Source organism: Hyla sarda, chromosome 1 (genome assembly GCF_029499605.1).
Source record: "Hyla sarda isolate aHylSar1 chromosome 1, aHylSar1.hap1, whole genome shotgun sequence".
Classification (NCBI taxonomy): Eukaryota; Metazoa; Chordata; class Amphibia; order Anura; family Hylidae; genus Hyla; species Hyla sarda.
Genome location: NC_079189.1, coordinates 603,830,462 through 603,843,632, shown reverse-complemented (window position 1 = coordinate 603,843,632; position 13,171 = coordinate 603,830,462). Strand labels below are relative to the sequence as shown.

At 44.0% G+C, this 13,171-nt stretch overlaps 2 protein-coding genes across 2 annotated transcripts in view; one reads left to right on the top strand and one right to left on the bottom strand.

Annotated features, from left to right (window-relative positions):
- Window positions 1-13,171, bottom strand: part of LOC130296495 (zinc finger protein 605-like) — a 505,889-nt gene that overhangs the window by 334,769 nt on the left and 157,949 nt on the right. The gene's annotated exons all lie outside the window — the stretch shown is intronic.
- Window positions 1-13,171, top strand: part of LOC130299699 (oocyte zinc finger protein XlCOF7.1-like) — a 78,735-nt gene that overhangs the window by 44,536 nt on the left and 21,028 nt on the right. The window contains exons 9-11 of the mRNA XM_056551486.1: window positions 10,031-10,159; window positions 11,683-11,809; window positions 11,893-11,960. Of these exons, the coding sequence (XP_056407461.1) occupies window positions 10,031-10,159; window positions 11,683-11,809; window positions 11,893-11,960 (324 nt within the window). The remainder of the gene's footprint in view (window positions 1-10,030; window positions 10,160-11,682; window positions 11,810-11,892; window positions 11,961-13,171) is intronic.

Sequence of the window (13,171 nt, the reverse complement as noted above, 5' to 3'; positions counted from 1 at the left end):
GAGGAAGAGTGATATAATACCGGAGGAAGAGTGATATAATACTGGAGGAAGAGTGATATAATACTGGAGGAAGAGTGATATAATACTGGAGGAAGAATAATATAATACTGGAGCAGGGATGTGGAAATCCTATAGCCCGACGCCCGGGACAAGTAGTTTTGGGCGCCGGGCAGGTGAATTGTTTATAGATTTAGCCCTGTATCGGGCAGGGACAGACCGACTTCCCCCTTATTTTTATGTAATGTCGGTGTGAGGCGCAGGAGCCGATGGAAGTCTACACCTCACACCGGCCTCAGAGTGTATGGAGGGGGCGGCGGCCTCCAGCTGACTGCAGAGCCCCCTTATCTCCCCTCCCGGAGGATGGAGGACGCAGCTCAGAAGACACAGCAGGGTGAGAGAAAGGATGTAGACAGCTCCGTGCACAGCTCCATCCCCCGCACACAGCTCCCCCCTCCCCCTGCTCTGTCTAGACAGGACCTAATCCACCACGGGGCGGTTGCTTGTTTGCACGGGGAAAACACAGAGCGGGGGGAGGACGGAGGGGGGGAGGACGGAAATCTCACCTCACACCGGCCGGGACTACAGCTCTGATGTCCACTCATGGCGGCTCAGGTGAGGAGACCAAGAATGCAGGCGGCGGCAGGAAGGGTGGTTGTATATGTATGGTGTGAGTGTATGTGTGATGTGTGTATGTAATGTATGATGGGGGGGCAGCGGCAGGTGTATGTATGATGTGTGCATATGTATGGTGTATATCAGTGTTTCCCAACCAGGGTGCCTCCAGCTGTTGCAAAAATACAACTCCCAGCATGCCCTGGGCATGCTGGGAGTTGTAGTTTTGCAACAGCTGGAGGCACCCTGGTTGGGAAACACTGGTGGATATGTATGGTGTGAGTGTATGTGTGTATGATGTCTATGTGTGATGTGTATGTAATTTATGATGTGTGTATAATGTCTAAGTGTGATGTGTGTGTGTATGTGATGTATGATGTGGGGTGGGCAGCGGCGGGTGTATGTATGATGTGTGTATATGTATGGTGTATATGTATGGTGTGAGTGTATGTGTGTATGTAATGTATGATGTGGGGGGGCAGTGGCGGGTGTGTGTATGATATGTGTATGCATAAATGTTTTGTATAGGAGCAGACGGGCATTAGGGCAGTTGTGCCATCTAATTTTATTTATTTTTAGTTGCACCCGCACTAAATTGCACCCCCAGAATCCTGCCCCTTCATACTCACCCGACGACCAAGAGTCCCACGGATGCACACAAACACGCCCGAACCAAAACTACAACTCCCAGCATGTTGGACCATAACCTAAACTGTAGAACTATAAAGTGTAACATGCTGGGAGTTGTAGTTTTGGTTCGGGTCAGCTGCAGAGCCATAGGCTACATCAGGGCATGCTGGGTGTTGTAGTTACTAACTGTAATTCCCAGTATTCCTTGACATAGACTATGGGTCTGCAGCTGACACAAACCAAAACTACAACTCCCAGCATGTTACACAATAACCTTAGCTGTCCTACTATACAGTGCAACATGCTGCAACACCCACACAACCATAGGCTGTATCAGGGCATGCTGGGTGTTGTAGTTATCTAGTAACTAAATGCAACTTCCAGCATTTTCTGACACAAAATGCACCATATAAACTGGATAAGCAGAACCCCCCCCCCCAGTAACACATAAGTCCCTATTGAGACTGAAAAATAGTGATTAAAATATTTTAAAAGGTGCGTATATATGTGAATAAGCCTCTTTCTTAATAAAAGTTTCCAATTTTCTTTAAATAAAAATAATGTACAAAAATAAACATAAGTGGTATCGCTGCATGTGGAAATGTCCAGACTATTAAATTATAATGTTAATTAAACCGTACGGTGAACGGTGTAAATGTAAATAATAGTCCAGAATTGCTAATTTTTGGTCACTTCATATGAGAATTTTTTTATAAGGTGATCAAAAAGTTACATGTAGACTTTTCTGGGCTTGTCTCGGGTGTAAGAGGAAATACAGCTCTCCCGCCGCTATTAGCCTGACATACTGCGATCACCTATTAAACCATTAGATCACCGCTGTCAGCAGTGTCTAAAGGATCTTATATCCATCCCTGGTGGTCTAGTGGGGGGAATCAGACTATTTTGGTTGAAATTATTTCATCAACCAGGACAAGTGGATTTTCTTGAGGGACAAGTAGATTGTGTTCCGCTTTAGTCCCTTGGACAAGTAGTTTTTTTTTAAATTTCCACACCCCTGTGGAGGAAGAGTAATATAATACTGGAGGAAGAGTAATATAATACAGGAGGAAGAGTGATCTAATACAGGAGGAAGAGTGATCTAATACAGGAGGAAGAGTGATCTAATACAGGAGGAAGAGTAATATAATACTGGAGGAAGAGGGATATAATACCGGAGGAAGAGTGATCTAATACCGGAGGAAGAGTGATCTAATACAGGAGGAAGAGTGATATAATACTGGAGGAAGAGTGATATAATACTGGAGGAAGAATAATATAATACTGGAGGAAGAGTAATATAATACCGGAGGAAGAGTGATCTAATACAGGAGGAAGAGTGATCTAATACTGGAGGAAGAATAATATAATACTGGAGGAAGAGTAATATAATACCGGAGGAAGAGTGATCTAATACCGGAGGAAGAGTGATCTAATACCGGAGGAAGAGTGATCTAATACAGGAGGAAGAGTGATCTAATACTGGAGGAAGAGTGATCTAATACTGGAGGAAGAGTGATATAATACTGGAGGAAGAGTGATATAATACTGGAGGAAGAGTGATATAATACTGGAGGAAGAGTGATATAATACTGGAGGAAGAGGGATATAATACTGGAGGAAGAGGGATATAATACTGGAGGGAGAGTGATATAATACAGAAGGGAGAGTGATATAATACAGAAGGGAGAGTGATATAATACTGGAGGAAGAGTGATATAATACTGGAGGAAGAGTGATATAATACTGGAGGAAGAGTGATATAATACTGGAGGAAGAGTGATATAATACTGGAGGAAGAGTGATATAATACCGGAGGAAGAGTGATATAATACCGGAGGAAGAGTGATATAATACTGGAGGAAGATTGATATAATACAGGAGGAAGAGTGATATAATACTGGAGGAAGAGTGATATAATACCGGAGGAAGAGTGATCTAATACCGGAGGAAGAGTGATCTAATACAGGAGGAAGAGTGATATAATACTGGAGGAAGAGTGATATAATACTGGAGGAAGAATAATATAATACTGGAGGAAGAGTAATATAATACCGGAGGAAGAGTGATCTAATACAGGAGGAAGAGTGATCTAATACTGGAGGAAGAATAATATAATACTGGAGGAAGAGTAATATAATACCGGAGGAAGAGTGATCTAATACCGGAGGAAGAGTGATCTAATACCGGAGGAAGAGTGATCTAATACAGGAGGAAGAGTGATCTAATACTGGAGGAAGAGTGATCTAATACTGGAGGAAGAGTGATATAATACTGGAGGAAGAGTGATATAATACTGGAGGAAGAGTGATATAATACTGGAGGAAGAGTGATATAATACTGGAGGAAGAGGGATATAATACTGGAGGAAGAGGGATATAATACTGGAGGGAGAGTGATATAATACAGAAGGGAGAGTGATATAATACAGAAGGGAGAGTGATATAATACTGGAGGAAGAGTGATATAATACTGGAGGAAGAGTGATATAATACTGGAGGAAGAGTGATATAATACTGGAGGAAGAGTGATATAATACTGGAGGAAGAGTGATATAATACTGGAGGAAGAGTGATATAATACCGGAGGAAGAGTGATATAATACTGGAGGAAGATTGATATAATACAGGAGGAAGAGTGATATAATACTGGAGGAAGAGTGATATAATACAGGAGGAAGAGTGATATAATACTGGAGGAAGAGTGATATAATACTGGAGGAAGATTGATATAATACAGGAGGAAGAGTGATATAATACTGGAGGAAGAGTGATATAATACTGGAGGAAGAGTGATATAATACTGGAGGAAGAGTGATCTAATACAGGAGGAAGAGTGATATAATACTGGAGGAAGAGTTATATAATACTGGAGGAAGAGTGATATAATACTGGAGGAAGAGTGATACAATACAGGAGGAAAAGTGATACAATACAGGAGGAAGAGTGATATAATACTGGAGGAAGAGTGATATAATACTGGAGGAAGAGTGATATAATACAGGAGGAAGAGTGATATCATACAGGAGGAAGAGTGATATCATACAGGAGGAAGAGTGATATCATACAGGAGGAAGAGTGATATCATACAGGAGGAAGAGTGATATAATACAGGAGGAAGAGTGATATAATACAGGAGGAAGAGTGATATAATACTGGAGGAAGAGTGATATAATACAGGAGGAAGAGTGATATAATACTGGAGGAAGAGTGATATAATACTGGAGGAAGATTGATATAATACAGGAGGAAGAGTGATATAATACTGGAGGAAGAGTGATATAATACTGGAGGAAGAGTGATATAATACTGGAGGAAGAGTGATCTAATACAGGAGGAAGAGTGATATAATACTGGAGGAAGAGTTATATAATACTGGAGGAAGAGTGATATAATACTGGAGGAAGAGTGATACAATACAGGAGGAAAAGTGATACAATACAGGAGGAAGAGTGATATAATACTGGAGGAAGAGTGATATAATACTGGAGGAAGAGTGATATAATACAGGAGGAAGAGTGATATCATACAGGAGGAAGAGTGATATCATACAGGAGGAAGAGTGATATCATACAGGAGGAAGAGTGATATCCTACAGGAGGAAGAGTGATATCATACAGGAGGAAGAGTGATATCATACTGGAGGAAGAGTGATATAATACAGGAGGAAGAGTGATATAATACTGGAGGGAGAGTGATATAATACTGGAGGGAGAGTGATATAATACTGGAGGAAGAGTGATATAATACTGGATGAAGAGTGATATAATACAGGAGGGAGAGTGATATAATACTGGAGGAAGAGTGATATAATATTGGAGGCGGGGTGATATGATACTTGAGGAAGGTTGATATGATACTTGAGGAAGGTTGATATGATACTTGAGGAAGAGTGATATGATACTGGAGGAAGAGTGATATAATACTGGAGGAAGAGTGATATAATACAGGAGGAAGAGTGATATAATACTGGAGTCCGGTGATATAATACTGGAGGAAGAGTGATATAATACAGGAGGAAGAGTGATATAATACTGGAGGGAGAGTGATATACTGGAGTCGGGGTGATATAATACTAGAGGAAGAGTGTTCTGTCTGAGTGTTGCTTTGGAAGAGAGGCAGCTGAAAGAGAGTTGTAAAACAGGAGATTTCTGCTGTGCAGAGTGAATCTGTGGAGTTGGAGTGACTTGTGTGAGTACTTACATTTGCACATAGAGGGATCACGGATAGAATTTTTTTTCTCTACTCTGTCTCTAGAGGGAGGGTTAAATTGGTCACAGGTGCTTAAATCTTAGTCTGGGACTCCATTCTGATTGTACTCTGTATGAATGTTGCTTTCAAAGAGGCAGCTGAAAGAGAGTTGTAAAACAGGAGTAACTTTCCTTACACTGTTGGGACTTTAAATTCACAATGTCTACTGAGTATTTAATTGTAATATTTACTGTCTGTTTTTGATGGTTAATTTGTGAAATCCCCATAACTAGATGGCCTTCATGTTGGAGAACGCAGTCCGGTGTACATCTTGCGCAATGTATGCAATCCATGAACAGTTCGTTGTGCAGGATGTGTGCGAGTTGTTCATTTGGAAGCCCAGATCCTGGATCTAGAGGAGCAACTGGCAACACTGAGAAGCATTGACAACTTGGAGAGGAGTCTCCTGCTCTCTGAGCAAGTACTCTCTGGGGTAGAGGTGTGGGAGCATAGTGGGACGGAGGTGAAGGACAGTCAGGCAGCTAGCTGGGTGACAGTTAGAAGGCAGGGTGGGGGATAAGGGTCAGGGAGGCTAGTCCTGATCTCGCACACCCCAACAAGTTTGGCAGATGAGGGGGTTGCCATTTCAGAGCTAGCAGTACTGCAGCAGGACTCTGCGTTTGACCGCCGGGGGGGGGGATTCTACTCCAGTAAGGAGGGAGGGAGAAGTGCAGGGCAGGCCATACAGGTACTGGTAGTGGGGGACTCTATTATTAGGGGGACAGACAGGGTGATCTGTCACAAAGACCGGGATCGACTAACAGTGTGTTGTCTACCTGGCGCTCAAGTTCGGCACATCGCATATCGGGTTGACAGGTTGCTAGGTGGGGCTGAAGAAGACCCAGCGGTCATGGTACATATTGGCACCAATGACAAAGTAAGAGGTAGGTGGAGTGTCTTTAACCCCTTAAGGACCCAGCCATTTTACACCTTAGGACCCGGACATTTTTTGAACATCTGACCACTCTCGCTTTAAACATTAATAACTCTGGAATGCTTTTAGTTATCATTCTGATTCCGAGATTGTTTTTTCGTGACATATTCTACTTTAACATAGTGGTAAAATTTTATGGTAACTTGCATCCTTTTTTGGTGAAAAATCCCAAAATTTTATGAAAAATTTGATAATTTTTCATTTTTCTAACTTTAAAGCTCTCTGGAAAATGGATATTCCAAATAATTTTTTTTAAATTCACATTTCCAATATTTCCACTTTATGTTTGCATCATAAAGTTAACATGTTTTTTTTACTTTTGGAAGACACCAGAGGGCTTCAAAGTTCAGCAGCAATTTTCCAATTTTTCACAAAATTTTCAAACTCACTATTTTTAAGGGACCAGTTCAGGTTTGAAGTGGATTTGAAGGGTCTTCATATTAGAAATACCCCATAACTGACCCCATTATAAAAACTGTACCCCCTAAAGTATTCAAAATGACATTCAGTCAGCGTTTTAACCCTTTAGGTGTTTCACAGGAATAGCAGCAAAGTGAAGGAGAAAATTCACAATCTTCATTTTTTACACTCGCATATTCTTGTAGACCCAATTTTTGAATTTTTACAAGGGGTAAAAGGAGAAAATTTATACTTATATTTGTAGCCCAATTTCTCTCGAGTAAGCACATACCGCATATGTCTATGTAAAGTGTTCAGCGGGCGCAGTAGAGGGCTCAGAAGCGAAGGAGCGACAAGGGAATTTTGGAGAGTACGTTTTTCTGAAATGGTTTTTGGGGGGCATGTTGCATTTAGGAAGCCCCTATGGTGCCAGAACAGCAAACAAAAAGAACACATGGCATACCATTTTGGAAACTAGACCCCTTGAGGAACGTAAGAAGGGATAAAGTGAGCCTTAATACCCCACAGGTGTTTCACGACTTTTGCATATGTAAAAAAAAAAAATAATGTTTTCACTAAAATGTGTGTTTCCCCCCAAATGTCACATTTTTGCAAGGGTTAATAGCAGAACATACCCCCCAAAATTTGAAACCCCATCTCTTCTGAGTATGGAGGTACCCCATAAATTGACCTGAAGTGCACTACGGGCGAACTACAATGCTCAGAAGAGATGGAGGCATATTTGGCTTTTTGAGAGCAAATTTTGCTCGGGGGGCATGCATTTAGGAAGCCCCTATGGTGCCAGGACAGCAAAATAACCCCCACATGGCATACCATTTTGGAAACTAGACCCCTTGAGGAACGTAACAAGGGGTACAGTAAGCATTTACCCCCCACTGGTGTCTGTCAGATCTTTGGAACAGTGGGCTATACAAATTTTTTTATTTGCACAGCCCACTGTTCCACAGATCTGTCAGACACCAGTGGGGTGTCAATTCTCACTGCTCCCATCATTACATTCCGTGAAGGGTGTAGTTTCCAAAATGGGGTCACATGTGTTTTTTTTTTTGTGTTTGTCAAACAATCAGCCACCACTGTGCAAATCACCTCAAATGTACATGGTGCACTCTCCCTTCTGGGCCTTGTTGTGCGCCCCCAGAGCACTTATGGGGTATCTCCGTACTCGGGAGAAATTGCATTACAAATTTTGGGGGGCTTTTTTACCTTTTACCCTTTTTACACTAACATGCTGGTGTAGACCCCAACTTCACCTTTTCATAAAGGGTTAAAGGAGAAAAAGCCCCTAAAATTTGTTAGGCAATTTCTCCCGAGTACGGCGATACCCCATATGTGACCCTAAACTGTTGCCTTAAAATACGACAGGGCTCCAAAGTGAGAGCGCCATGCGCATTTGAGGCCTAAATTAGAGATTTGCATAGGGGTGGACATAGGGGTATTCTACGCCAGTGATTCCCAAACAGGATGCCTCCAGCTGTTGCAAAACTCCCAGCATGTTTGGACAATCAACGACTGTCCGGCAATACTGGGAGTTGTTGTTTTGCAACAGCTGGAGGCTCTGTTTTGGAAACAGTGGCGTACCAGACGTTTTTCATTTTTATTGGGGAGGTGAAGGGGGCTGTGTAGGGGTATGTGTATATGTAGTGTTTTTTACTTTTTATTTTATTTTGTGTTAGTGTAGTGTAGTGTTTTTATTGTACAGTCACACGGGCAGGGGATTACAGCGAGTTTCCCGCTGCGAGTTTGAGCTGCCGTGCAAAATTTGCTGCATCGCAAACTTGCAGCCTGATCCTCACTGTAAGCCCCTGCCCATGTGAACCTGGGGGGGGTTGGGAACATCCAGCTGTTGCAAAACTACAACTCCCAGCATGCACAGTCTATCAGTGTATGCTGGTAGTTATAGTTTTGCAACAGCTGGAGGCACACGGGTTGGGAAACACTGAGTTAGGAAACAGACAATGTTTCCCAACCAGTGTGCCTCCAGTTGTTGCAAAACCACAACTCCCAGCATGCCCAGACAGCTGAAGGGCATATTGGGAGTAGTAGTTAGGCAACAGCTGGAGGAGAACAGTTTGGGGACCACTGTGTAGTGGTGTCCAAGCTGTAGCCCTCCAGATGTTGCAAAACTACAACTCCAAGTATTCTCAGGCATGCTGGAAGTAGTAGTTTGGCAACATCTTTAGGGCCAGATGTTGCCGAACTACAACTCCCAGCATGCCTGGGCAGTCTGAGCATGCTTGGAGTTGTAGTTTTTGCAACATCTGGAGGACTACAGTTTGCAGACCACTAATACAGTGGTTCGCAATCTGTGCCCTTCCAGATGTTGCAAAACTACAACTCCCAGTATGCCAAGACTGTCCAGGCATGCTGGGATTTGTAGTTCTGCAACATCTGAAGGGCCAGATGTTACAGAACTACAACTCCCAGCATGCCTGGACAGTAAGGGCATGCTGGGGATGTGTAGTTTTGCAACATCTGGAAGGGCACAGTGGTCCCAAAACTGTGGACCTCCAGATGTTTCAAAACTGCAACTCCCAGCATGCCCGCACACCAAGGGCTGTCTGGGCATGTTGGGAGTTGTAGTGTAAGGGGACCAGATGGAGCAGTCCAGATCGCTTTACGGCGGTCTGGACTGCTGCAAAGGTCCCGCGCCGCCGCCGAAGATCCAGTCACCTGTCGCCGTCTTCATCGCCGGGATCCGGGTCTTCAGGGACGAGGTAAGTACCGGGGCTGGTCCACAGCACTCCCCCGTCCCCCGCCCCGTCCTCCGGTCTTCCTCCCATTCTCTCCGGACTTCCAGGGGCCGGGCAGGGCGGGAGGAAGTAACTGTCCCCCCTGCAATTGGTCGGTCAGTTCAAACCGAGGAATCGCAGGGGATAGGAGGAGGTGGCCGGCTTGCCACCTCGTTCCTATACTTTAATATGGTCCGTGGCTGTCTGTGACAACCGGGATCATGCAAAATTACCGGGCGGTCGGGTCCCAGAGACCCGATCAGCCCGGTATCGCCGCAGATCGCTGTTGTGATATCAGCAGCGATTTGAGGCGATTGCCGACATGGGGGCCGATATGGCCCCCCTCGGCGTTTACCCTGGATGCCTGCTGAACGATTTCAGCAGGCATGCCGTTCCAATCTCCGCCCGGTGAGCGGTGGAGACCGGAATGACTCAGGACGTATGCATACATCTTGGGTCCTGAACAGGTTAAAAATGATTTCAGGGACTTAGGCCGGAAGCTTAAGGCAAGGACCTCCAAGGTAATATTTTCTGAAATATTACCTGTACCACGAGCCACACCAGAGAGGCAGCAGGAGATTAGGGAGGTAACAAGTGGCTCAGAAGCTGGTGTAGGAAGGAGGGGTTTGGGTTCATGGAGAACCTCGCTGTTGGATACTGACTCTACCGTAGGGACAGGCTGCACCTCAATGGGGGGGGGGGGGTGCAGCTGTGCTTGGGGAGAAGATGGCTAGAAGGGTGGAGGAGTGTTTAAACTAGGGACTGGGGGGGGGGGATGGGAACCTACAACATAGAGGGGGAAGAAAGTGTAGATAGAGAGGGGGGACTTATTAATGTACTTGGGAGTGGAGCAGAGGGAGGGGTTAGAATAGTTAATAGGCATGTTGACTAATACCAGAATTCTGACCAATATCACTGACGAACTGGAGTGGTTGATGTCTGAGGAGAATTATGACCTAGTGGGTATAACAGAGAATTGGTTGGACGATAACTCTGACTGGGCGGTCAACATACAGGGTTATAGTCTATTCAGGAAGGATCGAACAAAACAGAAAGGGGGAGGAGTCTGTCTTTATGTAAAGTCCAGTCTGAAGGCCGCACTGCGGGAGGATATATGGGAGGGAAACGATAATGTGGTGATGACTGGAGAGATGACACTGCTGGGAATGCTGGGACATTATACAGTAATGGAGGGGTCTGGTGATGACTGGAGAGGTGACACTGCTGGGAATGCTGGGACATTATACAGTAATGGAGGGGTCTGGTGATGACTGGAGAGGTGACACTGCTGGGACATTATACAGTAATGGAGGGGTCTGGTGATGACTGGAGAGGTGACACTGCTGGGAATGCTGGGACATTATACAGTAATGGAGGGGTCTGGTGATGACTGGAGAGGTGACACTGCTGGGAATGCTGGGACATTATACAGTAATGGAGGGGTCTGGTGATGACTGGAGAGGTGACACTGCTGGGAATGCTGGGACATTATACAGTAATGGAGGGGTCTGGTGATGACTGGAGAGGTGACACTGCTGGGAATGCTGGGACATTATACAGTAATGGAGGGGTCTGGTGATGACTGGAGAGGTGACACTGCTGGGAATGCTGGGACATTATACAGTAATGGAGGGGTCTGGTGATGACTGGAGAGGTGACACTGCTGGGAATGCTGGGACATTATACAGTAATGGAGGGATCTGGTGATGACTGGAGAGGTGACACTGCTGGGAATGCTGGGACATTATACAGTAATGGAGGGTCTGGTGATGACTGGAGAGGTGACCCTGCTGGGAATGCTGGGACATTATACAGTAATGGAGGGATCTGGTGATGACTGGAGAGGTGACACTGCTGGGACATTATACAGTAATGGAGGGGTCTGGTGATGACTGGAGAGGTGACACTGCTGGGAATGCTGGGACATTATACAGTAATGGAGGGGTCTGGTGATGACTGGAGAGGTGACACTGCTGGGAATGCTGGGACATTATACAGTAATGGAGGGGTCTGGTGATGACTGGAGAGGTGACACTGCTGGGAATGCTGGGACATTATACAGTAACACCACTGGAGGGGTCGGGGTGATGACTGTATCATTATGTGTCAGGTTCCTATAAGGTGTCAGGACGTGGCGGTGTATTTCTCCATGGAGGAGTGGGAGTATGTAGAAGGACACAAGGATCAGTACAAGGATCAGATGATGATGGAGGATCAGCAGCCCCTCACATCAGCAGGTAATAGACATGACTATATACACACGTCCTCTCAGTATTTGTATGTAAAGAATGAATTCAGTCTCTGTATGTGTTCCCTACAGTCAGATCCAGTAAGAGAACAGCAGCAGAGAGGTGTCCCCGTCCTCTTCTTCCACAGGATCAGGATCAGGTAGATGGAGATATTCCCTATGATCTGCATTTGAAGTTCTTGTGTTTATGATATTATCAACGTTATGTAATAGCATAGCCTTGATCAGTATAATTAACCTAATGATTGCTGAAAAACATCTACTAGAGTGTAAAAAATTTACACAAAAGAAGTAATAAACATATTTGGTATAGTTACGTGCAAAATGTATAAACTATTAAATAGGGGCAGATCTTACCTTGGCAAGCACATAGGCCTTAAAGGGGTACTCCTGTGGGAAAAAAATAAATTATATATATTTTTTTATTTTATTTTATTTTTCAAATCAACTGGTTCCAGAGAGTTAAACAGATTTGTAAAATACTACTATTATGAAATCTTAATCCTTCCAGTACTTATCAGCTGCTGTATGCTCCAGAGGAAGTTGAGTTGTTCTTTTCTGTCTGACCACAGTGCTCTCTGCTGACACCTCTGTCCATGTCAGGAACTCTCCGGAACATGATAGGTCTGCTATGGGGATTTGTTCCTACTCTTTACAGTTCCTGACATGGACAGAGGTGTCAGCAGAGAGCACTATGGTCAGACTGAAAAGAACAACTCAGCTTCCTCTGGAGTATACAGCAGCTGATAAGTACTGGAAGGATTAAACATTTTTAATAGAAGTAATTTACAAATCTGTTTAATTTTCTGGAACCAGTTGATTTGAAAAAAAATAAAAAAAAGTTTTCCACCAGAGTACCCCTTTAAAGCCTATGTGCTTCCCAAGGTAAGATCTGCCCTTATTTAATCGTTTATACATTTTGCATGTAGCGATACCAAATATGTTTGTTTCTTTTGAAACAATAGTAATCAATAATATATAATAATTGCTTTATGTATATAGTCCCAGCATATTCCGTAGCGCTGTACGGCATTTGTCATCACTCATAGTGGTCCCTCTCCCCAATTGGGCTCACATTCTAAATACCAAATTAACCTAACCAAAAATGGGGAGAACAAACAAACTCCTTTTCCTTAGTGGAATTTGACCCCAGTTCTGTAAGGCTGCATTCACATCTCGTTTTTGCAATACGGTTGCCGTATACGGTTTGATTGAAAAAAATTTATCGACCATATTGCAAACCGTATATATAGACATTTCATTGTAAACCGTATGCCAACCGTAGCATCAGGTTGTGTACGTTGTGCATCATTTATGGATTTATACGGTTTTTAACGGTACACTAAACCTT